The sequence below is a fragment of the Anopheles stephensi genome, chromosome X, assembly GCF_013141755.1.
Source record: "Anopheles stephensi strain Indian chromosome X, UCI_ANSTEP_V1.0, whole genome shotgun sequence".
NCBI lineage: Eukaryota > Metazoa > Arthropoda > Insecta > Diptera > Culicidae > Anopheles > Anopheles stephensi.
Genome location: NC_050201.1, coordinates 3,377,178 through 3,403,217, shown reverse-complemented (window position 1 = coordinate 3,403,217; position 26,040 = coordinate 3,377,178). Strand labels below are relative to the sequence as shown.

The following is a 26,040-nucleotide window of genomic DNA, read 5'->3' as shown; positions in this document are numbered from 1 at the left end:
CCCTCCCCCCCCCCCCTTCCCAACACGTAACAGGCCGGTGTTCATTTATATCCTGAAGCGCGCTTTTTCAACCAATTACAGCCTCTTCGATATGGCGTGAACTCTGGCTCTATTTGATTTCCCGTGCGGGTCAGTCGCACGCATTCGCATCAAGGTTCATGCGGGTAGTATCCTTGTGCCGAGCACTGCCACTTGCGAAACACTTGCGTTCATCCGATGCCGATAGCAAAATCCGAACAGGCGCACGTTCGGGCCCGGGTGAACGTTTGGAAACGGGGATTTTTGGGCACATCGTTGCGTGTTGCCATTCCCAACCGCTAGCCAGCTCAGTTTGGCCACGAGCGTGTGCGAGACTGCACCTGCTGGCCCGGGCTGACCCCCAGGGTGGAACGGATAAGCGACGGCAAGGCATTCACACATCCGCCATCATATCAATCAACCGACGCGTAAGCTTAAGCATGTGGTGTGACAGCGCTAACGCAAGTGTGTGCAAGCGATGCCGAAGCTTTGGACGAAAGTGTTACCAGGTGTGATGGTGTTGGTGAGGCAAGTGCGCTCGTAATGTGATCGTCTAAACTCGCTGCTGACCGATCGGTGATAGATCGGGCAAGTGTTCTCTCAACAAAGTGCGCTGCGAACTTGATCGTACTCGTACCAACACAGCACAACCATCTTAGTGTCAGTACAACAACAAAAATACACCGCGTCCCAGCTAGCAAAGTAGCGTCAGTGCGATATTTTAGTTGTGTGCGTTTGCAAATTTTGTTTAAGCTTCTTAGTAAGCGAGGCGGAACCGACTTTCCTAAAGACACACAAAAGCTGTGAACGCTAGAAAAATCAACCTCACCACCCTACTCATCCCACCCCGCCTAACCAAACAACCGTCCGCCATTGTGGCAACAATGTTCTGGATTCTGAGGCGAACCGGCGCGGTCAACTTGTTCAACTCCATCAACGGCAACGGTAACGCAGCCAAAACGGGGTCCAACAGCAGCAGCAACAACTCGGGTAAGTTCGCTATTCGCTTCCAATTCGAATAACTCTTGGCTGATTACGTGTCAAACGAGGTATTATTTTTGTTGCGCCACCCCCCCATTTCAACTCAATTACGGCAAGCTGCGGCATTGCTGGCGTGACATTACGTTTCTTCTGTATCGATTAAACTGGAAACCTCACAATCTGGTTTTGCGTTCGTTGCTATTCGCCCTCTACCAGCCTCCCCCATTTGTTTCCCCCTCCTCTACTTTTTCGATCTTTTCAATATTTTTTTTTGACCACCAAAAGTCATCCCAGACTTAGTGCAATGAGACTTTGCGATCCTTATACGATCATCCGCAGCTCTAATCGATGGCATATGTTTACAGATCACAAATACACACACATTCCCCACGGAATATCATCTAAGTGCGTGAAAAATTAGTCTTGTATTTTCTTTGTCCCCCTCAAAAAAACCCTTGTACTGATGTCATGCTGCGGTACACCGACCGGGTGTACATGTCACGGTCACGCAGTGTCACGGTGTCAAATTTGTTTTTGGAGCCCGTGCTTTTCCCCATTCACGCCTCATTAGTTCCGGATGGGCTCACTGTTTTCCAAAACATATGCCTGAGCTGCGAAGGCGTGATGGAATGTTTTCATTAACTTAGCGCGCCGGAAGATGAGGCATCATGTTCCAAGCGTCGGTGCTGTGAACAAAAAAAAATTTCCCCCTTAGAAGTAAAATTATTTGCCTATAAATGGCTTCACAACGATAGCTGCGTTGCAATCGGCAAGTGGCAAAATAACAGTCGCGCCACGGCGCAAGTGGTGATCGGTTTACAGCCACACCAACACCACCACAAGCGCAAACGTCGCATTTTGCGTCGCACCGCTCGGTTTTGCGCTTTATTTTAATGGGGGAATTTTAGAAATGCAATCTAAAAAAGGCAAAAACCACGACGGCACAGGCAGTGAAAGGCGCTGAGGGAGAGTTGTATTTAGCGAAAGGAAGATTTGGCAATTGGAAAGTCAGCTTTTACTTAGCTTTCTGTTTTTCTCTTTTTTTAGCAAACCTCTATACCCCTTGACCAAAGACCTTGAGCATCCGATCGCTTAAATAGCTTAGTGAAAAGACAAATCTCTACCCAACACCATACTCCCAATGTTTGCTCCTCCGCATCAAACTTTTGCGAGGAAAGCAGGTGAAAAAACTAAACTACGTGTCCGTTAAACTTATTGTGGCTCGCCAGTCTATCATCACCTGGTCAGTAAACAGGATTTTATTATCGTATTACCCACACCAACTCATCTCAATCGGAGGGCCACTCGCGAACCACCTTTAAAGTGGTACAAATTCCGACGGAAAGATACAGTAACTGCCAGGTCACAAATCCTCTTCCTTTTCTGCGGTTACCAAAAGCTCCGGACAAGTGGCAGAAATCCAATTTACTGTTTTTTTTGGGAGGCCTTTCTTCGCTGCGACACTTTCGCTGCGGCAAGATATAATTTCTTATTTGGTGACACAGTTGTCATCTGGGGGGAAGGATGCGAACTACACTGCCCGAAACTAAATGGGCATTATGATGGATGAACCCGAAGCAAATCTTTCTCTCTCTCTCTCTCTCTCTCTCTCTCACACCGCTGTCGGAAGGTCGGTAACAAAATGCGGGTAACCGATGGCATGGTGTTGTTAGACGCTGTGGTGTAATTATCCTCCGAAAAACTCGCCTGTTGGGTAATATTTTAAAACCAGTCACCACCGTCATGGATAGGACCGCTGGGAGTCGTTACGACTTGTGACACGGGGTTGGACCGTGTGTGTGTGATCGTGTTGTACACCGATACTGATGCTTGTACTGATGGGTGATGAAAAATTGCTTAAATGCGCACCATCAAAGTAAGCAATTTAGCTAGGGCACGTGTATGAAATTGTGCCTCCCTCGGACAACCGCTGGACAACACAGCGTTGGCACCGGTCCGGTGGCGGGATATCGTGCTGGTAAGATGAAAAACGGGAGCCCCGGAGGCTCCCTCAGGTGCAACCAGATATTGCTAATAGTGTGGCTGCAGGGATCTCTCAGAATCTCGGCAACCCGGCCGGGTTTGCCGGGTTTCAGGGTCGGTAATACACCAATCGCTCAGCAAGTGTGCACGGTTCAAGAAAAACAAGACAGCCCAACAAAACACAACAGCAACGAAGCAATAAAGCGTCCAGCTACCATTAACACCCCATAACAGGCAAAAGTTCTAGGTGCTTGGAAGTTGACCGGTGACTTCAATTTCCTAGCCTTTTAACGTGAACTCAGGCCGACCCGGGGAGGGCAACGGCGCAGCAATGCTGTGGGAAGTGCGAACATTTGTTTATGAAAAATACTTTTGCTGGTCCGGGGAGGGGTTTCCGGAGGCGGACTAGCTGCAGAGGAGTAAGGCCTCTTTTACTGGACTTAATTTTGCTATAAAACCCCGGTAAAGCATTGGGGTATTTGTTTCCTGTAAGTTAATAATTTAAACTACGCAGCTGGAACGGTGTGACGTGGTTACATGTGAAAATAAAAGCTATTTAATCAACTAGGAAGAACAGCATCAACGTGCCATTTTTTTTCAAAGAGCAAGCGGGCAAAACTAACACTTGCTGCGCACTTGGTTCCGCACAGCCAATCCAATTATGCAAATTAAAAATCCTAGTGCCTGGTCGTTTGTTTTTTTTTTTCGGTACACATTTTATTCATTAATGTAATGTACATGTTTGATCTTTCTCGCCGACAGCAGCCCGGGAGGGGAGAGGGCTGAAAAAATGAACAAACTTCCGGTGCAGCGTAAAAATACTGCGTCAATTAGCTATCGAACGCTTGAGTGTAACATTTCTGTTTTCCTTTATAACAACACGATCAATGTTGTGTGTGCTCAGCGTGTAGATAAGCGCTCTAACAATATCCAACGCAGGGCTCACACGCACACCCCCCCCCCCCCCCCAACAAGCGTTAAAAACAAACCCCCTTGCTTGACTCAGCAATCTTGACAATCATTCGAATGGGTTTGATTTGAATTGTGGCTTCGTTCGCTCCGCTCGCACAGCCCGCGCACGTGCCACTTTCGAACCGTATTGGTATTGCGGTGTGTTTGTGTGCGATTTTTGTTTTTTACCTCTATTCGCGGACGAAAAGTCAGCTTCGTCGAGTGTCGCGCAACAACAGAGAGAAAAAAAAAAGGGCAACTGTGTGGGAAATCTGACTGCTAATCGTTCTGGACCGAAGACCGAAGACCGGGGCAAAGTAAACCACATAATCCAGTCGTTATGCACTTAAGAGATCAGCGTTGGAAGAATGAGGGGGGGAGGGCAAACGGAGGGGCCAGGCTAGATGGGGAGAAAAAAGTTTTTCAATTATTTCGCATCCATCTTAGGATGCCATAATTAGGAGTAAGTGCCCGGGGGTACCAAACTGGGCCGCGCCGCGTTCCGTTGTTGCTGTTTGCAGTAGGGCTTTTAGAAGAGAAAAAAGAAAAACGGAGGAAAAAGGGCTTTCACTCGACTCGACCGTGTTTTGTTTTTTCTCCAGCGGTCGATGGAAAATGCACTATCACTTTCGCCCGTACCCAACAACAAAAAAAGAAAGGGAAAGTGCCGGCAAAAGGATCAGCATCGCCATCATCAGTTAGTGAATCGTCTGATTTTTGAGTGAATTTTGTCTAGCAGTTTGTTCTGTTCCGTTGATTTTTATTTGCGAATACGCTAAAGACCAGAAAGAATGAAGTGAGCAAGCGAGTGCGTCTCATCAAATTATCAGCATATCATTGGAAGTAAGAGAATGAGTAAGAGCTGAGAGTGCGCCTTTGTTGCCAATTAACATTCCGGAAGATGAGGTCACTTGATGGCGTAGTTAGTAGCGACGCTAGCTTGTTGACGCGAAGGGACCAGTTTCGGATCGCATTCTGGTCTCTAGTTTCTCCGATCGCTTGATAGGCTTTTTCCGGTACGTGTAAGTAAAGTTAAGGAAGCTGCAGAGATATTTGATAGGGGGGGGGGGGTCGGCTCCCCCTCTGCAAGTTGTGTCAACCGCGATAAATAAAACCGGAAGCAGGTTTTTTGTTGTTGCTTCAACAACTTCAACATCTTTAACTGCAAACCTAGCAAAACCGATAAACATGAACCCGACGGCATTATCTCTAAAAACCGCAAACGTACGCGACATTGCGAACATGCTTTGCCAACTTTGTCTGAACCAATAGGTCAAGGGCATAATCCTAAACCCTGTGCGCAAAAAAAAAGAAGTAGAAGCCGTCCACCGTCCATCTGTGCCTCCGATACGCGCCACGGATGGTGGCCTGTTTATTTTCCTTTCTAGTTGAAGTCTTCCGTGTGCAGAATCCACCAGCCCACAACCGAGGGAACTGCTGGGAAAATGGAAAAGAAATAAACCAGATAAAAATAAACACAACCAACCGGACCAACTGAACCTGAACCTCTGCCAGGTTCATCCGTGTTTCGGAACGGCTTGTTGGAAAGATTACGCGGGAGTCGGTAAAATAAAATGGAGCAACAAAAAAAAAAGGGAAAGGAACAAAACGACAGCTGAAGCTTCATGACCCCTTACTGGTGGTACTTGGTGGTGTTGGCCGGGAGCCCCGGGAGAAAAAGTCAGTCCGTAGCCCCTCCGGGTGCACGTCGCGTTTGAAACCGGCGGTGGTTGTGTTGGGAAGTTAGTAGCGGCACAAAAAAAAAGCTTCTTCACCACACCAGATAGCAACGGCCGTTACCGTAGGATTGCTGTACCGGGACTCGTACAGTTGGTCCAACGGTCCATTTGCTGAGACGACTAGGCGACTGGGTACTGGGACCAGGGAAAGTGGAGCCCAGCTTAAGACGACGCACGGAGTCAATAAAAAACGAAGCAGGACGAGGATTAAGGTTTCGGGCTTTTGGGTGCGGGCCGACCAAGGCGAAAAAAGGGGTTTTTTTTTTCTTCCTCCAAGTCCTGGTACGGAGTGGCAGTGAAGTCACACAGTCGTGACAGCATTTGCTGACAGTGGATTTCGTCGGCGGTGCTGTTGATAAGCGTCGCCCGTGCAAGACACATCTCGGACGTCGGTAATCCTGGGGAGTGAGCGCTGCACATGAAAATTAATTTAAGAACTGGAATTCGTGGGCGAAGGATCCGGGCGACCGGTTGCGAGGACGACCTCAATGTTGCTCAAAGATAAGTCGGCAAAGCTGCATACTAGATATCCTGGTGTTAATATTTTATGTTGGAAGCTTGGTCGGTGACGCTAGTGCGGGGGATCGTTATCGACTATTACGGGAAGCTTATGAAGACCGCTCACCGTACTGCTGGATGCAGCCAACACTAATTGTTTGCCGAATAATCCAATCAAAGGCAACGTTATCATTCGCTCGTTACCTGGGTGTGTCACAGTTAAAGCCTGACGCTATCAGGATCATGCCTATCAGTAAATCCAATATCTCGTCGATTCTTCAATGCGCCACCGGAAGCGTTGTCCGATGAGACTGCCTGCCCGTGTTGCTAGCATCGCTTTAAAGCTAGCAGCTGGAGTACGACGTGAAGCGCTCATCCAATCACCCCCTATAATCTTAAAAAAAAAAACGCCAACCGGATGCATCACAACTAGCACAACCTGACGTGACCTTCTGCCGGTTCGCGCATCCCGCCATCAACGCTGAAGGAAATAGCTCATGGCTCTAAGCATCCGGCCGGTCGAAGGTCCCGGTAGATACGATGCAATAAATACGCACACCCAGCACGGGAAAGCGAAGTGCACCAAGCAAAAGGAAGAAAAAAAAAACTCCCCCATTTACCGGACCATTTTCCGGTCAGCATCGTTGGGCGATTCCGACGGCAGGAAGTTTCTTCCTTCCGCTGGAAGAAGTTTTTTCCCAGCCCTACCCACCGTTCCCCAGGGGATCTTGTGTAGTTGAAGAGAATTAAAGACCGATAGAAGTGCCTCCAATCTTCCAGCACACCGATTGCTACCTTATTGCATCGGTTTCAGATGTTATTGAGCGGCCGATTAAACATCCGCAATTATAAGCCTACATCAACGTCGGAACTATCCGACGCCATCACTCTCTGCGATGGGATTTAATTACTAAAGTAAGGTAGCTGTCGAGCTGTTCTGCCCGCTGGATTACAATGTTCGTCGTCCGGGGTCGTCACCGGGCGATGAGGGGGGTGGGGGGGGGGGGGGATGGCTTGGGCGACATTCGCGCCCATCTAACGTACCGATAATGATAATAATGTTAACAGCGACATGATAATTTGCCCGGCTCTGTTGCTCGCATGTTTCTTCCGGGTGACACAGGTGTTTCCCCCCCCCCCCACCCTCCTCGTAAGCCATCTCCTGGACACCGGGACACGCTGGAGTTGCGAATTTCAATAATTAATCAAACGCCTCCACCACTCCATTTCGGTCGGCCCGGTCGGCCTTTCGGGGTTCGGTTTTTGCCGTCACCAACCGAGGGGGCTTTTTTTTGCCGGAAGGGACGAACCCGAACCCGGAAGATAAATGGACGGAAGGGGGGGGGGGGGGGGTGGTGTAAACTCGGCCAGGTGTTTTATTGCACGGCGACACCGAAACGGGTAGCATAATTGATGGTCGATCGGGTCGAAAAGTATCAGGTCGCCGTGGATTCGATTGCGCTTTCTACTACAAATGAAATTTAATGATAAGTTAAACGGAGTATTACAAAGAATGCAATGGGGTAAGCGCTGCAACTGACATCGCAGCTTGTTTGCGACATCATCCTGGAGTACCGGAGACATTCCTCCGGGAGGATGTCAGAGCCGTCGACTGACCCAAGGGAGCATTTTTCGTTGGAAGGATTTTTTTTTTAAAAAAGTAGTCGGTAGTTTAATCAATCCAAACACACACACATCATGTCTGTCAAGACCACTCACACACACACACGTTCAGAGAAGGAGAAGAAAAAACTCACCCCCCCACACACACGCTAGAACTGGAAATGTTCTGCGTCAGCAACAGTAACAGCCAACTTTGAGCGTGTTGATAGTTTACCATTATACGGTCCTGCTTTTTTTTGCTGCTGCTGGTCGGCTGCTGTGGCCGGGGCTAGCGCTGAAGTTGAGTGACATTAGGATATGGAAGTTTTTCCCAGGAAATGTGTCACAATCATATCACGCACAGGCGGGGGTTGCGTATTGAAGCGTTGATGATGAATGCGGTTGCCCCGGGGCAACCGTACGGCGTAGATGCGATTCCTCTTTTTGGGCCACCATTTGAGGAATGCGCTCGCTGAGGGAAAACGCTCCCAAACAACTTCCAGGAAGGGCTAACGCCTTTTTCTTATTGGAAATTTGGTTTCCCTCCACGGTGCAGAAATAGAACACCGCATCGTACCGGGTGGAGGTTTATTATGGCTTACATACATCCCGTCTCCTTTGCTTTGCACTTTAAAGAAGTGGTTTAAGATGTTCGGGAGGATTTCCGGGGGGGAAAGAGACGTTGAAGATGCAACCTGCGTAGATTAATGCCCACCACCGGCTCTCCTTTAACGCGTCGGAACGCTCAACGTTTCGATAGGACGTTTTCCCCCGCTTGATTCCAGCATTGTTCTAGGGCCTACCTTACACCGGCTCCCGGCCGATTGCCGAGGACTTCGTGATCAAGTGGGATTACGATCTTATTACGTTCCACCAACACTTTTTGCACTGCACGACCATGGATTCGCAGCAAACATCAGCCTCAAGTACGGCTTCCCCGAAGCCTTCGCCCTTTGAAGCTTCGCGGTATCGGATTTGTGTGCTGTTTTCTTCGGCTCAGCGCACCGTTTTCCAGGGCTGTGCCGAAAAAAAGCACCGAGCTCTTCCGATTTCCCCCGAACCCGTGCCAAACAGTGCAAATGATTTTTTGACGCCGTCCATGCGTCTCCTCCCCCAGAACGCTTTAAATCAACACACCCCCACCCTGAGCCTGAAGTATCTCTTTCGCCCAGCGGAAGCGGATAAGGTTTTAGGGGAAGAAGCAGCGGACGTAATAAGTTTGCTGCTCGGTCCGTGCTACATTAAGCCGAGCGGAGGAAATCAATCAACGTTTGTACGCGGGTGGTTGATAAAACTCCCCAACTCCCCGAGCTACATTATGCTCCGGCGAGTCAAAGGTTGCAAGGCGAGCTTGAACGTTCCAGCCGGCGACACCGGTTCAGTGCCGGCGCTCTAGCGCGCTCCAGCATTTTCGGAACGGATCAGCTACCAACACTTCGGTGCCCGGTCCGGAGGCCAAATCGATGTCCTTTTGCCCTGGAAGGCTTAGGAGTTTTGCGTCGGAAGACGTTTCGCACCTTGAAGAAGTCATCCAAGAGCGCGGCAAAGTATGGTGGCCTTGTAACACCTTCGCGTGTCCGGTCGGTTTTCGGTGATCACTTTCGGTGCTCCGAGTGAGTGAGTGCGCGTCGCGTTCTTATCTTGCTGGACTGATGTGAACCTGGTCGTCCGTTAGCCTTAGCTTGGGGAAAGGAAAGCAACCGGAAATAAGATAAAATCCCAACCGGGAGGGATGGGACTACGGCTCACTGCGGTCATGCATGGCTACACCCTTACGCATCTGCATATCCCGAAAGCCCCCGGGGGAGTCTTGTTTGATCCACACACACACACAAACAAAAAAAAGGGATCAACTCCGGACTTGGAAGGGATCGGAAAAGCTCTGTGTGAAAGGCCGCCTTTGACACGTGTAGGGGCCCCGAAAATCCTTTATGAGGTAGAAAGTACCCCAAAAACCCTTTTCCGAATATGGGAATGTTTGCAGTCCGTTCGCTGTTTACGAAACATGTCCGGGAGAGGTTTCTTGGGCTGTTTGGGGGTGGGATGGAAGAAAGGATCAATAGATAGACCAGCGATGGGTTGAGGGCTTTGCCCTAGGTGAGCGCTAGCGAACTTCGCTACAGTTCTGCACTGCGCGCGAGTGAAGTTTAGGACGGCTGACCCATCCGCTTCCCAACCTTGAAAACCGAGACCGAGCGAAAGAGATTTTTGATTTCAAAGCGTTGCTCGCTGCAACCGTTGGCGAGTCCATTGACGAAGCCGACGCTGGCCGAAAACACGTGCAAGCAAATGGGGATAATTTGAACTCGCCGTTCACCTTCGAGAGCATTAAAATTTTGCTAATCTTCTCGTCCTCCTCCAGCTCTCGTTCTCCCTGACACACCGGACCGGATTTTGAGTTATGAGGTTCGGTTTGGAGCAATGGTTTATTGCTAAAATGTTTCGTCCGCTTCCCGCGCCTTCCATACCATGCGCACGGCCCGCCGGTTCGCATCGCAGCGAGGCAACAGTTTCCTTATGCTTAAATTCCAATGACACGCAAACCGACTGTGGCGCGAGGTGTGCTGCCGGCGGGCGGGTGGGTGCGATGGGCCTCAGTTTTTACGACACCTTCGAACACGGCTCCGAACGCTTCGCCGTACGTATGCAGGCCGCGCCCGGCCGAGAGCCGCCGCTGATGGTCGTAAAACTGTAATAAGCGCACACGTGCACCGTCTCGGTCATCAGAACCGATCGCTGGAGCGATCGTCCGCTGGACGGGGAGGCTGTTTTAAATTTATGGATGCAGCATTTTGCGAACCTTTGGCCGCGCGCTCTGGATGATCAGAGTCAATCCGACACACGGGCAGCTCTTTGGTGGGCTTAACACGATCAAACATGCTTCCGTGCCGATCGACCGTGGACGGGGTGAAAGTCGGGGGTGTTGGTGCAACAGTCCATCGCGTCATTCAGCGCAGCGAGCCGATAAAGCAATAAACGTGGTTCAATTACCTTACACAACAAAGGGTTGAACTTTGGACCTTGGTTGGAGGCTGCCGGGGATGGGCGAGTTTTGAAGTGATGCCTCCCTGCGTTTGTGCATGTTGGATGGAAAGTTTTGAAATCGACTTTCATATTCTTCGGTCATCAGGAAGAAGCATTCGCTGTAGAACATTCTAGCTCTAGAGGGAAGGTGATAGAGGTGACAACAGCGGATCTAATCCGATCCCGGACCACGTAGCAAGCCAGAAAAGGCAGGCTTAACCTAAGAGGTCGCAAGGCCAAGAAGAACGAATCCTCGTTAGAGAATTGCCTGAGATGGTGACTAGAAATGTACCAGCCTGTTTCCTGGAGCATTCGACCGAAGAGAAGGGGACAATGTACCGATTTGACATATCTGTGAATAGCTCACCTCAGCTGGAACGACGCCGAGAATGTGCGGCTGAGTCCAGTTCTATCAATAAATCTAAAACTGACGTAGGCACCATTCGACCATCGCGGAAACCCTGAAGCCGAACGTATTTAGACACCTCTCTGAACATTTCGTCGCGGTCGGATAGCTCTAGCTGGTCAGCGGGACTTTCACGACGCCAGCTTCGCATCACAGTTTTTGTCTTCAGAACTCAGAACTACTGTGGGTTTCAAAGAGAGAGGGGAATAGAATCGATTATTCAGAACAAATCTCGTTAATGCATCACTCCTGGCTTACTCTAGCAGAACCTTCAACTGCAACAGTGCTTCATAGAAATCTACACTCAGAATTCTTCGCGGAATGATCATAGCCATAGCCGCCAATCGCTAGGAGAAGGGTCTGCACGCTCATTTGCCTTTCACTCTGCCAAGCGCACCGAGTTTTTGATGCACACCATCGTGGGCGTTTTACACCCGTGACAAATGAAGTTGTCACGCTGCCGAAGTCGGAATTTTACCTCATCAAATCAATCAAGCGATGGACAGTAATGGGTTAGAGCTGTGGAATGAGCCTTTACAGTCACCGAAGGGAGAGAGGTGATTTAGAATGCTAAGAAAATCTTCACCATCTCCTTTCACCTCGGTACGTGGAAACAGATATTGGAACTGCTGGAGAATGTGAAGAGCTTTGGAGAATGGGGGGGGGGGGGGGTGAGTGACAAAAATATTTTAATTCAAAACTCTTGGACATCTAATGAAGTCATGAGTTGCGAAAATGTCATGAGCAAGCACCGCAAAAAGTCGTCCGGAGCGTTCGCCCTGCTGATGGATGTATTTATAGACTGGTGAACAAATCTGACGTTAAGGTTCCAATTTCACTCGTTACGCTGTAACTCGTTGTGAGCAACAGCTGTTAGTGTGTGTGTGTGTGTGGGTGATGGGCAGAGAAAACAAGCGAGTGAGTGGTGCATTGTTGTAGTAGGGAACACAAAAAAAAAGCCGGACTCCAGAAACGCTTCATCCGATATAGCCGATGGTCACCAAGGTAACGCTGGAAGCGAGACAAACGAGATTCTCGCACCGGGGTTGTGTTGCGTTCCGATTGCATTGTTTGTTTCCCGGGCAGTGCCCGACCACACGTACGTCGACCGGGTGCACTTCGAAATCCGTTGGCCGTTTTGTGCAGAAAAGCTAACGTTCAGCCATTATTAATTTTCCCGGAACCTGCACCGAGAATCTGGGCTGTATTCTTTCTCTCAGCCACTCGACATGCTTTCGCTTACCTGTGCCGGTGGCCGGATGGTGCCGTTTGACAAGTGGAGCATCGGACGCACTAGCATTAGGGCGGTCGAGCACGGGCTCCGATATCCGATATGCGCTCGGCTGAAAAAGCTCCGGGACGGGGATAAAACGCGCTGCTCACGGCCCACTTGGACGCTCCTTGTAGCAGTTTTTAAACATTAGTTTGTGATGTCGGTCAAAATGTAGCGAAAATGTGCTAGAAAAGTATATTGTTAGTGTTGGGTAAAAAGTATTTCTCCCCGCGGAGAGAGGGAACGAAGCAGAAGCGATGGGAATAAAAATAAAAATCATCGATACAACGGAGGGGGGCCGTATGCTTGCTTTGGCAACGAACAACAGCATCGAACTCGGAACTCCGAACATTGTAGGAGTTATTTTTCTCCCTGTCTCTAGGCGCTTCTCGTTCGTTTCTCGCTCGTTTCTCGCTGCTTTCCAATAGGGCATGCGTGTTTAACATTAATAAATTTTCCTGAGTGGTCTTATTGGGTTTTAAATTTATTTATTTTATTTATTCTGCAATTTTTTTTACATTAAGTTTAATAAAAATATTTTAAATTTTATTAAAATGTTAGACAAATTTATGTCCGTAAAAATCCCTACTGTACTTGCTCCCATATGTAACTGCATATAAAACAAATCAAAGGCCACCGGGCGTCTCCATGGGCACTATGGGAAATCGTCATATCATTAGCCATTCATAGGCAAGTAAATTTTTTGCTAAGAATTTTATTATAAATTATAGTCTAATTTACTTTTTCTTTATTTTTTATACAATTTTACATTTCTTTAGCTCCTCCTAGGCCCCTTAGTACTCGCGACAGTTAATTCTTAAACTTCATTGCAATTTCGATTCGGTGAACCTTCCCGAAGGGCACCCTGTCACATTCTTGCGAACCAAACGAAGCTAACGAAGCGTCATCCGGAGGTTGAAAAAAAAAAGCCTCGACATCAAACACACACACAGCGAGAGGGAAGAAAAACCCACTTGACCTTATCTTCGGATGCCCCACGGGGGAGGAAAAGAAGCAACAACAAAAAAAAAACACCGCCCCATCGCAATGTGAAACGTAGCCCGTGTTCGGAGAATAATTTTCGACCACGGGGGCCGCAGTTGAAGAAGCCGCGTGGCAAAAGGCGAGCGAAATAAAACCCCGAAAATGCTACCGTTTACGAGCAGTTTTTTTTTGTTTTGTTTCAGCACGTGCAAGTTACTGGTTTTGTTAGGCATTTAGCGCTCGGATCACAATTGTTCTTTGAAAGTTGCAAATTAATGCGTGCCACCGTCCATTCTTCAGTGATTCGATTTGCTCTGCTTCCTTCCGCGTACGGTTCAAGCGAAAATCACCGGCACGATAAGCAGCGTCCTTGTGCCTTATTATTCCACCGAGGAGCGTTTTTGTTTTGTGGGCATACAGACATCCCGCAAAACGTCTCACGGGAAGCTGCCCGACGTTCCCAAAGTTTGTTTTTTTTGGTTTTTTATCAAATATCCAAAAATTTATTTACGCAGAACTGTAACTGTATTTGTCTGTCAGTTAATTCGCTTTCGCTTACCGGTCGTTCCTTTGGTGGGGCTGGAACGGTACAGGTTCTTTAGAGTCCTGAGCTGTTTAACGAAGATATTTTGCATCGCTCGTGGCCCCCGGTGTAACGGCTCGGCGATACAAACCAAACAACAACAACACGAAGAAGAAAAAAAAAACCCTCATCACCTTTGATGTTGTGCTTTGGGCTGAGCTTACCGAAAATAAAGCTTGCGGTAGGGAGGCGGGGGTAACAGGAAGCGTAAAAACGAAACCTGCTTACCAGCGAGAGCGCAAGAATCCTGCGACAAAGTTCAAACGAACCTCGGGTGAGATTCTACTTTTTCTTCTTGCTTCTGTTCGGTGACTTCCTTCTGCTTTACGTCCAGGCATCTCCCGCGGTGCCGTTTTTCTGTGTGAAGTTGCTTGACCTTCGGGGGGGGGGGGGGGGGGGGGGGGGGGGGGGTCTGAGGTCCACAGCAATGTAAGCCTCTTTACCAAATTCGTCTAATAGCTGTTTAGTTTCGTTGTATCACCTCCCATGGTGATGCGGACACCCAATCAATCAGCCAAAGTAGAGCAAGTAGATGCCGTGGGTTTTCCTTCTGCCAGGGTTTAATTTAAATCCCTCCCCAGCACCGAATCGCCTGTGGACGACCGGCGACGGATGGTCACTAACTGTTGGAGTGCGTCCTCGACTCGTGCGTCACAAGCACCTTTTCGTGCTCAAGTTGCTCGGCAAGTAGTTGAGTGTGTCCCTGTGTATATGGGGGTGTCTGAGTATTTTTTTGGGGGGGTGGAGGAGCGATACCACCTCCCCAGCAGGTAAATCCCGTGGGAATAAGCATCACACCATCAAGAACTCGTCTCTCCCGAAGTCCCGAAAAGAAAAACCTGGACCGGCTGTAGCTGTTATCAGACCCGTTGGATAGTAAAAACCCCGGCACGGCACAAAAGATAATCACCGGGCCGTCCCGTACACCCGGCCGAGATCCTGCGAGACGATGCTTTCTCGACGAAACGGCCCCGAAATGTGTTTCTTGCTGGTGGTGGTGTTTTTGTTATCTCGTCCGGTGCCTTGAAAGCTTCGGTGACATCCTTCAGGGGGTTTTGCCTTTCAGACTTGATCGTCACCCGTCACGTCGCTCGTTCCCGGGGCCGCCCGTTGGACGCTTTTCGGGACGAAGTTTGGCAACTGGATTCTCATTCCCCCGAGTGAATTCCCTTTCGGCAGCGTGGCGTGAAAAAGAATTGCCGTTTCGGTTGAGCACTTTTTTTTTGGTTTGCTTGCTTCGCCTATTCTCCAAACATCTTCAACAACTTGCAGGAGGACGATAGAGCCGAAAAAAAGCCCCCGCCACATAAACGACCCAGCTTTGGCAATCGGTTGCGATGAGCTGCTAGTCATTCTGTCTCTCCCCCTTCAAAAAAAAAAAAAAGGAGTAGAAGCACATCCCGGTGCAGTTACAACTCGCCTGGGTTGCGCCTCAGTAGAGTGAAGAATGAATAAAGTCCCGGCACGAGCGGTAAAGCGGCCGGCGAAGCAGAATGGACGGAAGTGGGAGGTAGTTGTAATTAGATTTTGATTGACGTAGCACATGCTTTTGCTCCGGGATCCGCCGCGCTGGATTGTTCCGCGGTCCGAAGTGGCATGCGGCGGTTCAAGGATTCTCGCTTCCCGGTCGGTAAATGAGAATACCGAACGATGAAGAGTTTTGATGTAGTTCGCACACGTCGGCACACTCGAGACGCTCACACCGGGACCGGGTGAATAGACACTGTCAATAGAGCGCGAGAAGTTCATCAAACAAAGCGGCCGAGAGTTGTATATTGGACGGATGGCTGGAAAGTTGCTTGCGGGCGGGAAGTCTAAGCCTGTGGGAAACCGTTCGACAAACTCCACAAGTTACAATGTCATCGGTACGGTTGGCAGTGTGCGAGAGCACATCTCGGGCATGTCTGGCGATTGGTAAAGTGTATGCACCGAAACCGGCTCCTTGAGTGGTTGGCAATTCTTGAAGAACTAGCTGCAGGTGCCCGAGTCCCGGATATTGTTCTATTTGTTGGAGAACGAGGCAAATTAATTGTATCGTCACTGGACCACAATTCGCAAAATCAACACACCCAGGCAGGAAGATTAAATGGTGATTGATGGATTCTCGCTCCACGTGCGCCACGATGCTGTGTGGGACGAGCCGATCAACTATCTTTCTGTTTGACAAGAACAGAAAGTTTGATATCTCCCCGGCTGGAGAGGCTGAGGCGGGAAGTGGAGAATTCAATAATTCGGACAGCCAGTTACTTGGAACTTCACACCAGGATGTCTGTGTGCACGGATACGTACGACTACCACAACTCGGTGAATTAATCTTACAAAGTACACAACTGTGCTTGTCGGTTGTCGATCGATAGTTTTCACACTGATTTGCTACAGTGTACACAGCGCTGTTCCGGGCGGAAAGCTCCAATAAACCCACCACAAAGACACCAAAGGGAAAACAATTGTACTTACCTACCATGGCATATCGTAGAATCAGGGAGTTGTCGTGGACAAGTCAGCTCTTGGCGCTCTTAAACCGCCTCGCTAGCTCAACAGCATCTTAACAGCTCTAGATGTGAACCTCAAGTCTTCAGGAAAGAACGTTAAAGACAATCACATTGGTGATGGAACGTCATGTGTTAAATTGAAATGTATCTGATTACGCGTGATGAAGATATCCATTGCAAGAGTTCGTTTTCTTGGGACCTCACTAACCGCCATGTTTGTTTCGTTTTTTTTTCTGCTCACAATTCCAGAAAGGAGTAATCCTCGGCCGCCGCGCAAAGCATACGGACGACTGAGCGGCGAACCCGACGACGCTCAGTCGCTCCAGCGATCCACGCGGTACGATGTGACGTCCGGCGGTTCGCCGGCCCAACCCTACAGTGGCAAGCTGATAGACTTGGAGGGCACCGCTGGAACTGTACCGTCCGGCGGGTACGGGTGTGAGCAGCAGCTGAACGGGAATGGGTCCTGCTGCAACGGGTACGGCTACAGCAACCACAATCACAACAGTAACATCATCAACAACAATCACGAACACAGCAATCAACCGGCCGGTTGGGTGCAGGCGGTAGGACCACACCCGGACGATCTGGCCGGACCGTGCATGTCGACCGGCGGCACCACGTTCGACGACACGGACGACGAGGAGGACGTTAACCGGAACCACTCGAACTATAACGAGACCGACTCGGAGCTGGAGCTGGACGGCAAGATTAAGGAGCAGCGGCTGGAGGAACGGGCCATGGCCCGGCTGCACGCGATCGCCCTGTCGGACGACGATGACTACGGTAAGTGACGTCACAATATCTACCTACTTGCATGCAGATGTCTGTTTTTTGGGGAGATTGATAATTAGCCTTAAGAGGCTTAGGAAGTCTTCCTTTGATGTCGGTGTTCCTTTAGAGTAAGAGATTGCTATTATCTACTACTAGTTTGTAGGTGTTTTTATTACATAAAATAAGGGGGGTTTCGCCCCCCCGCTAAAGTATATTACAGTGTTTTTTACAATTTCCGAATATTCCGCTTCGTTTACCTACGCGAGACATCCATATTTCACAAGGGCGGAAGTCTCATTTGTCCTCCGATCGTATTCGCTAAATATTGTAAACGGTCCGCCAGCTTCCGAAGAAGCAAACCCGTTGACGGACAACAACAACAGAATGGAGGTATGGGAGAGGGGGAAATTGAAATGTTGTCAACAGGCAGGCGCTCTCCCCATTCACCAAAACACTCTCCAGAGTGATAAGACAACAGCCGAAAGAAGAAAAAAAAGATTGAATGAATGAAACGATGAATGAATGAATGAATGGCACGACGGACGGTCGGTCAACGGCCAGCCTGGTGACAACCAAACACAAAAGAGTGTTGATAAAAGGGGGGCCGCCAAACGAGGGGGGTTTTGTTTTTTGACGGAGAAAGGAAGAAGGGAACTGGAAGGGTTTGGGGTAGTAATTTTGCACATAAATCATCGCGCTCTGCCGTGATCCGCCGGGCGGTCCGGTTACTAAATTTCAATTTAAACGCAAACGCCATTTTGATTCCCTGACATCTGCCGACTGTTAATTGAATTGAAGCGCAGTAATCCTGCCGCGTTATTTCTGTGGTGGTGGGGGGGGGCAGCAAACAAATTATATTCTTCATGGGAGGACTACCTCGGAAAGGGGGTGGTACTCAAAACTGTCACCAGTCTTCTCTGTGTGTTTGTGTGTGTGTGTGTGTGTGTGTGTGTGTGTGTGTGAAGTATCGCAGCTACCCGTCATTATTCGACTGTTCCGTTTAGTTCTATCTGGCGATTAATTGTGTTTTTTTCTTGTGGATGTTCGCCAATCTTCGCCAAGGGCCCCTACAGCCGTACTCTTAAAATATTGGCTGCCATCCAGCACAGTGACTTATCTGGGAAAAGTCCTAAAAGGAATAGAAAGAATGGTTTAATTACGCGCCCAGCTAGACTGGCATGGCACACTGCCTATCGACTACTCTCTACAGCATGCAGCAACACTTCTACAAACAATCTACAAATCATTCGCTTATCATAGCTTAGGTGCTAATTAAACAGGTTGGCCTGATTATGGTTGGTAACAGACGGCTTCTAACCCCGAGATTCGGGCTATTGTAAAGTGAGAGATCGTTACATCTTCAATCACTCTCGGTGGAACGTTCGGTTATATTATCTACGCGAGGCCTTTGCCCGCGTACTATACTCTACTGCTCCTAGCAAGCTTCACCAGACCACTCCTCTGAAGCCGGAAAATTCTAGAAGAAATCGCTATAAAATCCTAAGGTAGTCCCAGCCGGTAGTGACATCAGCCGGGTCGAACGTCTGCATGCAGTCAGCAGACGAAGCCGCTGGATGCGCTTGCTACGTCGCAGATTTGGTCGCTTACGCTTTGCGCCACGCTCGCGTACCCGTTTGCGTTTCCTACCAGCCTTCCGGCTTGACTTGGGCGATACCGTCAGCCTGGAGAGTTGGGCGATCGTGCATTTAAGCTCAGTCTCTAACTCCCCCATATCGAACTTTGGCTTTAGCTCTGTCAAATCACGTTTGTTACACAATGTAGTGGTGGTGTCGGGAATTGGTAAACCGTCGCCATGGCTATACTTTACCTTGCGTCCAGCCTCGTCGGTCTTTGGTGGGATATTCTCTGCGTTATCGCGCACGTTGTCGTCCGATGTTTTCACCACGTCCTGGTCAGCTTTCATGCCGGTCTCGTTTGCTGCTACCTCGGAGGAGGGGCGGAGAGCTACTTGCGCGGCAAAAACTTCAATAGCGGAGGCAGGACTCGCACCAACAGCTTGCTCTGAGGAGTTGAGAACCTCACGTTCCTCGCTGGAAGCAGTAGCGTCTCGCGAGGAAGCATCAGCTCCCCACTCCCAATCACTTCCCAGCCGTTCGGAGCAAGGATCTGACTCCATACCAGAATCTTCAAACACACCTGTACGATCCTCGCCGGAATCCACGTCAGCTTTTATGACGATCTCGTTAGCTGCTGCTGCCGCGTAGGAGAGAACAGGAAGGGCTTCCATATCCGAGGCAAGAATCTCTCCAACAGTTTGCTCTGGGGAGTTGAGAACCTCACGTTCCTCGCTGGAAGCAATGGCGTCGCGGGTGGAAGCATCAGCATCACTTCCAGGCCGTTCGTAGCAAGAAGCTGTCTTCATATCAGAATCCTCAAACTCATCTGTACGATCCTCGCCGGAATCCAGGTCAGCTTTTATGACGATCTCGTTTGCTGCCGCGTAGGAGAGAACAGGAAGGGCTTCCATATCCGAGGCAGAAATCTCACCAACAGTTTGCTCTGGGGAGTTGAGAACCTCACGTTCCTCGCTGGAAGCAGTGGCGTCGCGGGTGGAAGCATCAGCATCACTTCCAGGCCGTTCGTAGCAAGAAGCTGTCTTCATATCAGAATCCTCAAACTCATCTGTACGATCCTCGCCGGAATCCAGGTCAGCTTTTATGACGATCTCGTTTGCTGCCGCGTAGGAGAGAACAGGAAGGGCTTCCATATCCGAGGCAGAAATCTCACCAACAGTTTGCTCTGGGGAGTTGAGAACCTCACGTTCCTCGCTGGAAGCAGTGGCGTCGCGGGTGGAAGCATCAGCATCACTTCCAGGCCGTTCGTAGCAAGAAGCTGTCTTCATATCAGAATCCTCAAACTCATCTGTACGATCCTCGCCGGAATCCAGGTCAGCTTTTATGACGATCTCGTTTGCTGCCGCGTAGGAGAGAACAGGAAGGGTTTCCATATCCGAGGCAGGAATCTCTCCAACAGCTTGCTCTGGGGAGTTGAGAACCTCAAGTTCCTCGCTGGAAGCAGTGGCGTCTTGGGTGGAAGCATCAGCATCACTTCCAGGCCGTTCGTAGCAAGAAGCTGTCTTCATATCAGAATCCTCAAACTCATCTGTACGATCCTCGCCGGAATCCAGGTCAGCTTTTATGACGATCTCGTTTGCTGCCGCGTAGGAGAGAACAGGAAGGGCTTCCATATCCGAGGCAGAAATCTCACCAACAGTTTGCTCTGGGGAGTTGAGAACCTCACGTTCCTCGCTGGAAGCAGTGGCGTCGCGGGTGGAAGCATCAGCATCACTTCCAGGCCGTTCGTAGCAAGAAGCTGTCTTCATATCAGAATCCTCAAACTCATCTGTACGATCCTCGCCGGAATCCAGGTCAGCTTTTATGACGATCTCGTTTGCTGCCGCGTAGGAGAGAACAGGAAGGGCTTCCATATCCGAGGCAGAAATCTCACCAACAGTTTGCTCTGGGGAGTTGAGAACCTCACGTTCCTCGCTGGAAGCAGTGGCGTCGCGGGTGGAAGCATCAGCATCACTTCCAGGCCGTTCGTAGCAAGAAGCTGTCTTCATATCAGAATCCTCAAACTCATCTGTACGATCCTCGCCGGAATCCAGGTCAGCTTTTATGACGATCTCGTTTGCTGCCGCGTAGGAGAGAACAGGAAGGGCTTCCATATCCGAGGCAGGAATCTCTCCAACAGCTTGCTCTGGGGAGTTGAGAACCTCACGTTCCTCGCTGGAAGCAGTGGCGTCTTGGGTGGAAGCATCAGCATCACTTCCAGGCCGTTCGTAGCAAGAAGCTGTCTTCATATCAGAATCCTCAAACTCATCTGTACGATCCTCGCCGGAATCCAGGTCAGCTTTTATGACGATCTCGTTTGCTGCCGCGTAGGAGAGAACAGGAAGGGCTTCCATATCCGAGGCAGAAATCTCACCAACAGTTTGCTCTGGGGAGTTGAGAACCTCACGTTCCTCGCTGGAAGCATTGGCGTCGCGGGTGGAAGCATCAGCATCACTTCCAGGCCGTTCGTAGCAAGAAGATGTCTTCATATCAGAATCCTCAAACTCATCTGTACGATCCTCACCGGAATCCAGGTCAGCTTTTATGACGATCTCGTTTGCTGCCGCGTAGGAGAGAACAGGAAGGGTTTCCATATCCGAGGCAGGAATCTCTCCAACAGCTTGCTCTGGGGAGTTGAGAACCTCACGTTCCTCGCTGGAAGCAGTGGCGTCGCGGGTGGAAGCATCAGCATCACTTCCAGGCCGTTCGTAGCAAGAAGCTGTCTTCATATCAGAATCCTCAAACTCATCTGTACGATCCTCGCCGGAATCCAGGTCAGCTTTTATGACGATCTCGTTTGCTGCCGCGTAGGAGAGAACAGGAAGGGCTTCCATATCCGAGGCAGAAATCTCACCAACAGTTTGCTCTGGGGAGTTGAGAACCTCACGTTCCTCGCTGGAAGCAGTGGCGTCGCGGGTGGAAGCATCAGCATCACTTCCAGGCCGTTCGTAGCAAGAAGATGTCTTCATATCAGAATCCTCAAACTCATCTGTACGATCCTCGCCGGAATCCAGGTCAGCTTTTATGACGATCTCGTTTGCTGCCGCGTAGGAGAGAACAGGAAGGGTTTCCATATCCGAGGCAGGAATCTCTCCAACAGCTTGCTCTGGGGAGTTGAGAACCTCACGTTCCTCGCTGGAAGCAGTGGCGTCTTGGGTGGAAGCATCAGCATCACTTCCAGGCCGTTCGTAGCAAGAAGCTGTCTTCATATCAGAATCCTCAAACTCATCTGTACGATCCTCGCCGGAATCCAGGTCAGCTTTTATGACGATCTCGTTTGCTGCCGCGTAGGAGAGAACAGGAAGGGCTTCCATATCCGGGGCAGGAATCTCACCAACAGCTTGCTCTGGGGAGTTGAGAACCTCTCGTTCCTCGCTGGAAGCAGTGGCGTCTTGGGTGGAAGCATCAGCATCACTTCCAGGCTGTTCGTAGCAAGAAGCTGTCTTCATATCAGAATCCTCAAACTCATCTGTACGATCCTCGCAGGAATCCACGTCAGCTTTTATGACGATCTTGTTAGCTGCTGCTGCCGCGTAGGAGAGAACAAGAAGGGCTTCCATATCCGAGGCAGGAATCTCACCAACAGCTTGCTCTGGGAAAGTGACCACCTCACGTTCCTCACTGGAAGCAGTAGCGTCTTGAGAGGAAGCATCAACTCCCCACTTCCAATCAATTCCCAGCCGTTCGTAGCAAGAAGCTGTCTCCATACCAAAATCCTCGCCGGAACCCGTTGTGTGCTCATTCGAAGCGACGACCGTATCACCAGTTTTCGCGCTAGAAGCAGCACCCTCACCAACAGCGGCACCAACCTCTCCGGAGAAAGTTGTGCCCATGTCGGTCAGGTCAGGTGAAAACGCCTTGCTACAATCCATCCCGTCTGCAGGGGCAGTGGCATGCACAACAAAGGTTTCCTCTTCGGAAGACGATGTGTCCATATCGGAAACGAACATCTCCATTGAAATATCCCGGCCATAGGCACTCTCATCCGTATCTGTAGCCTCATCGTCAGTCATCTCGGCCGGTGTAGTCACGTCGGAAGCATCAATCTCGCCAACCGTTTCCTCAACAGAATCAGCCACTTCCAAAGCCGAAACGGGTGCAGCTTCCTCGGTACCGACCGGTGCGTCCACAATCGAAGCTGCAGCGACAGCTTCGGTCGAGTCATCACAGCCAAAATCCAGCAGCGATTCGTCCTCAAGCACACTCAGATCGATATCCATCGAGCAAACTTCATCGTGATCGAGGGCCGAAAATGCCTGTTCGTAAAGAAAGCTCCACGAATCATCCATCGATATGTCGGCGCGCAATATCAGCTCCTCGATGACTTCAGGGTTTGGTTCGTTCTTTGGTGAATTATTCCTAGAAAAAAAAGGGGGTATGCAAAACATGCCATCAATTAGCTGACTCGTCATTCGCGCGAAGCTCTACTTACATTGATAGTTTCCAGTTCGATCGTGTGATACGCAGCAACCCTCCGCAGCTTCGCTGATATCGATATGGCAGGGGGGGGGGGGGAGGGAGGTGGTTGGGGATGGTGAAGCGTGGGTTGGGAGGAGGTGGGGGCCGTACGCCTAGAGGAATAAGAGAGAAAACGTCATCTTGGATGGTATTTGTTTACAGTTAAGGAATGCCGAGCTGTGCGAAATGTGTGAAACCCGGCCGATAACAACACGATCCCTCCCGGAAACGACTATCGATTGTTGTTGTATGAAGCTGCTGTCGGTGCTCTAACTTTATCTTAATGAAAACCAACGCAATTAACGAGAATCGTGGTAGCATCACGGGTAGAATTTTATCCCAACACGCGCAACTGCACTAACAGTTCAACTATCGGAATTCTTCATCTTTGACCTAACGACCTCTAGGGTCTCATAAGGTCTCATCGTAGGTAATGATCTCACTACACGGGGAACGGTCCGGATGGGGTTTTGAGGCCCGCTACTGCTGTATGAAAACCGGAGCAATTTTCGCCTTCACCACTAGGCCGCCCCCTATCGGAATTAAATGTCACCAAAAAAATCTCCACCAACATAGTAGGCCTTGACTTTGCGAAGTTGCACTGCCTAGCAACCAAAGCAAAAACCCACGGCGGAATCTGTCTGGAGTTGGTGAGCGAGCACCAATTTTCACCACCATTTTTGACAACCCACCATAACACCTAGCCCTCTTCTGGCTTCCCTTTGGGGGAAATGCAGCACTGGTGGGAATTTCTCGAAGACACACTTTAACCCACTTGCGCCTGCTTCCAGAATCCAGAACGCACAAACACAAAAAATGACCCCAAAAAGGCAAGCTTTCCTCACTAATCTAGTCCGGATTTTGTACACACACAAGAGCGACCACCATGAACACATTCGCCGGTTTGGGTCGCCGGCGTGGATTATCCAGCACCAACCGCCACGGCTCTTACCTTTCCCGAGCCTTGAAGCACGCACTGTAACACTACGGGAAAAATGCACGTGGGACACACCAAACCAAAAAAAAAAAACAAACACACACACGCACAGAGCCAGATGATAATTAGCTGAATATCTCTGCACAAAACGGTGGCTTCCCAAAACGGCGGAATGCTTCCGTGCGAATGCGCGAACCACTCTACGGGCCAAACAATCCAACTACGATGGCTACTGCAACTAGAATGAAATGTGCACTCGCGCCGGTCCGCTCATAGAAGGAGCACACACACAGACACACATACCCGGCACCTGTTGCTATGGTCGACGGTGTGAGTGAGCAAATGGGAGCCGGTTCACTTTGAGCGTTGTAAACACAGCTGCGTTCACAGATTTTCCGGCCAGGCCGCTTTTTGCGGCATTTGCAACTTGGAAGCCCTTGTTTTTCCCGAGGAGCTAGAACAATTTGGACGCTGGAAAGTTGCATCCGAGCTGTAAGAGAGTTTGTCCAGGACTACTAGATGTGCCCGTGCGCTCGTTCTTCTCACGCTCACACTTTCCCACACTCTCGCGAACGCGCTCTCGTGCGCTCGCCGTCTCGCTTGCTCTCGCGTTGACAGCGGGTCGCGCCGGTCGCGATGCGCGCGCTGCTCAGTAGCATGGCGGAGAGCGCAATTTTCGTCGAGCATCGAAGGTGGCTCTGGCCGTTGCCTAGCAACCATTCGGTGCCGTAAGCAATCGTTCAATGCACCCGCGACAACACCACGCAAAAACATGCTATAAGGGCCACGGCTGATGCGCGGTGCCGGGTTCGATCGGTTACGCCGTTGGCGATCCCGGGGCACCTTGCCGAGCATATGTGGCAGCGTAAGCCGGCCGCCGGCAAGGATCACCGGGTAGCCGGGCTTAATGTGTTTATGATGGTTGTAAACCACGGTGAATAAATCTTCACCCACGCGGTGGGCCTTCGGGCACTTGGGCGGAAGAGTGCCGCGAGGGAGTCAATGTCAAAGTTGTGCTTCTCGTTGCATCTAGGACTTTGGGCTTGATGTTCGCGCGGGGCAGGGGGTCTTCAAATTGCAGACGACCCTCGGTATGCCGATCGCGCATACGATCTCGGCACGGTGGATTCTTCCAGGGGCAGGCACCTTGGTAGTTTAGCGAAGGGCCCGGTTGAAGCGACCGGGAAGAATGGCATGCATCAGCGGAATGTTTTGATACTGAGCGTGGTTGAGCAGCGAGCGCGGATGATGATTGTGGTGTGGTGAGATGCTGGGGTGAAAGCAAACGCCTGTACCATTTTACGAGCCTCGTTACGCTCCGTACCAGGAAGCGCTTGTTGGGCCGTTTGCAATTCATAAATGGTATCAATTTGCCGAACGCTTCCGTACTCCAGCCTTTTAGCCGTACAGCTTTCTTATTTCGCTGCAATCGGCTGTAAACCTTCATCATTCGTCACGTACGCTGTATCCAAGTTACAGCTTGACTAATATGGGTACATTCTCAACGCGCGTTACATTCTCAGCGTCCAGGCGATAGATTGGATGTCTTTCCCCCCAATGGAAACACAAAACACAACTCGGGCTGGCGTACGCTCTCGGCCTCTCGGTTGGGCGCTCAATCGGATTAAGGCCGAACGTGTGGAAACGAGCGGTGACGGTAGAACTTCACCGAAGCCCAGCATCACTCAGCCGGAGTGTTGCTTAATTGCTGTTAAAATATGCACACGCAGCGCAACACCGAACCGCCCGAACTCTCCCGACGG

At 50.1% G+C, this 26,040-nt stretch overlaps 1 protein-coding gene across 1 annotated transcript in view; it reads left to right on the top strand.

The window, feature by feature from the left end:
* Nucleotides 1–312: 312 nt before the first annotated feature.
* Nucleotides 313–26,040, top strand: part of LOC118504351 — a 53,528-nt gene continuing 27,800 nt past the window's right edge. The window contains exons 1-2 of the mRNA XM_036038724.1: nucleotides 313–1,008; nucleotides 16,784–17,320. Of these exons, the coding sequence (XP_035894617.1) occupies nucleotides 903–1,008; nucleotides 16,784–17,320 (643 nt within the window). The 5' untranslated portion in view covers nucleotides 313–902. The remainder of the gene's footprint in view (nucleotides 1,009–16,783; nucleotides 17,321–26,040) is intronic.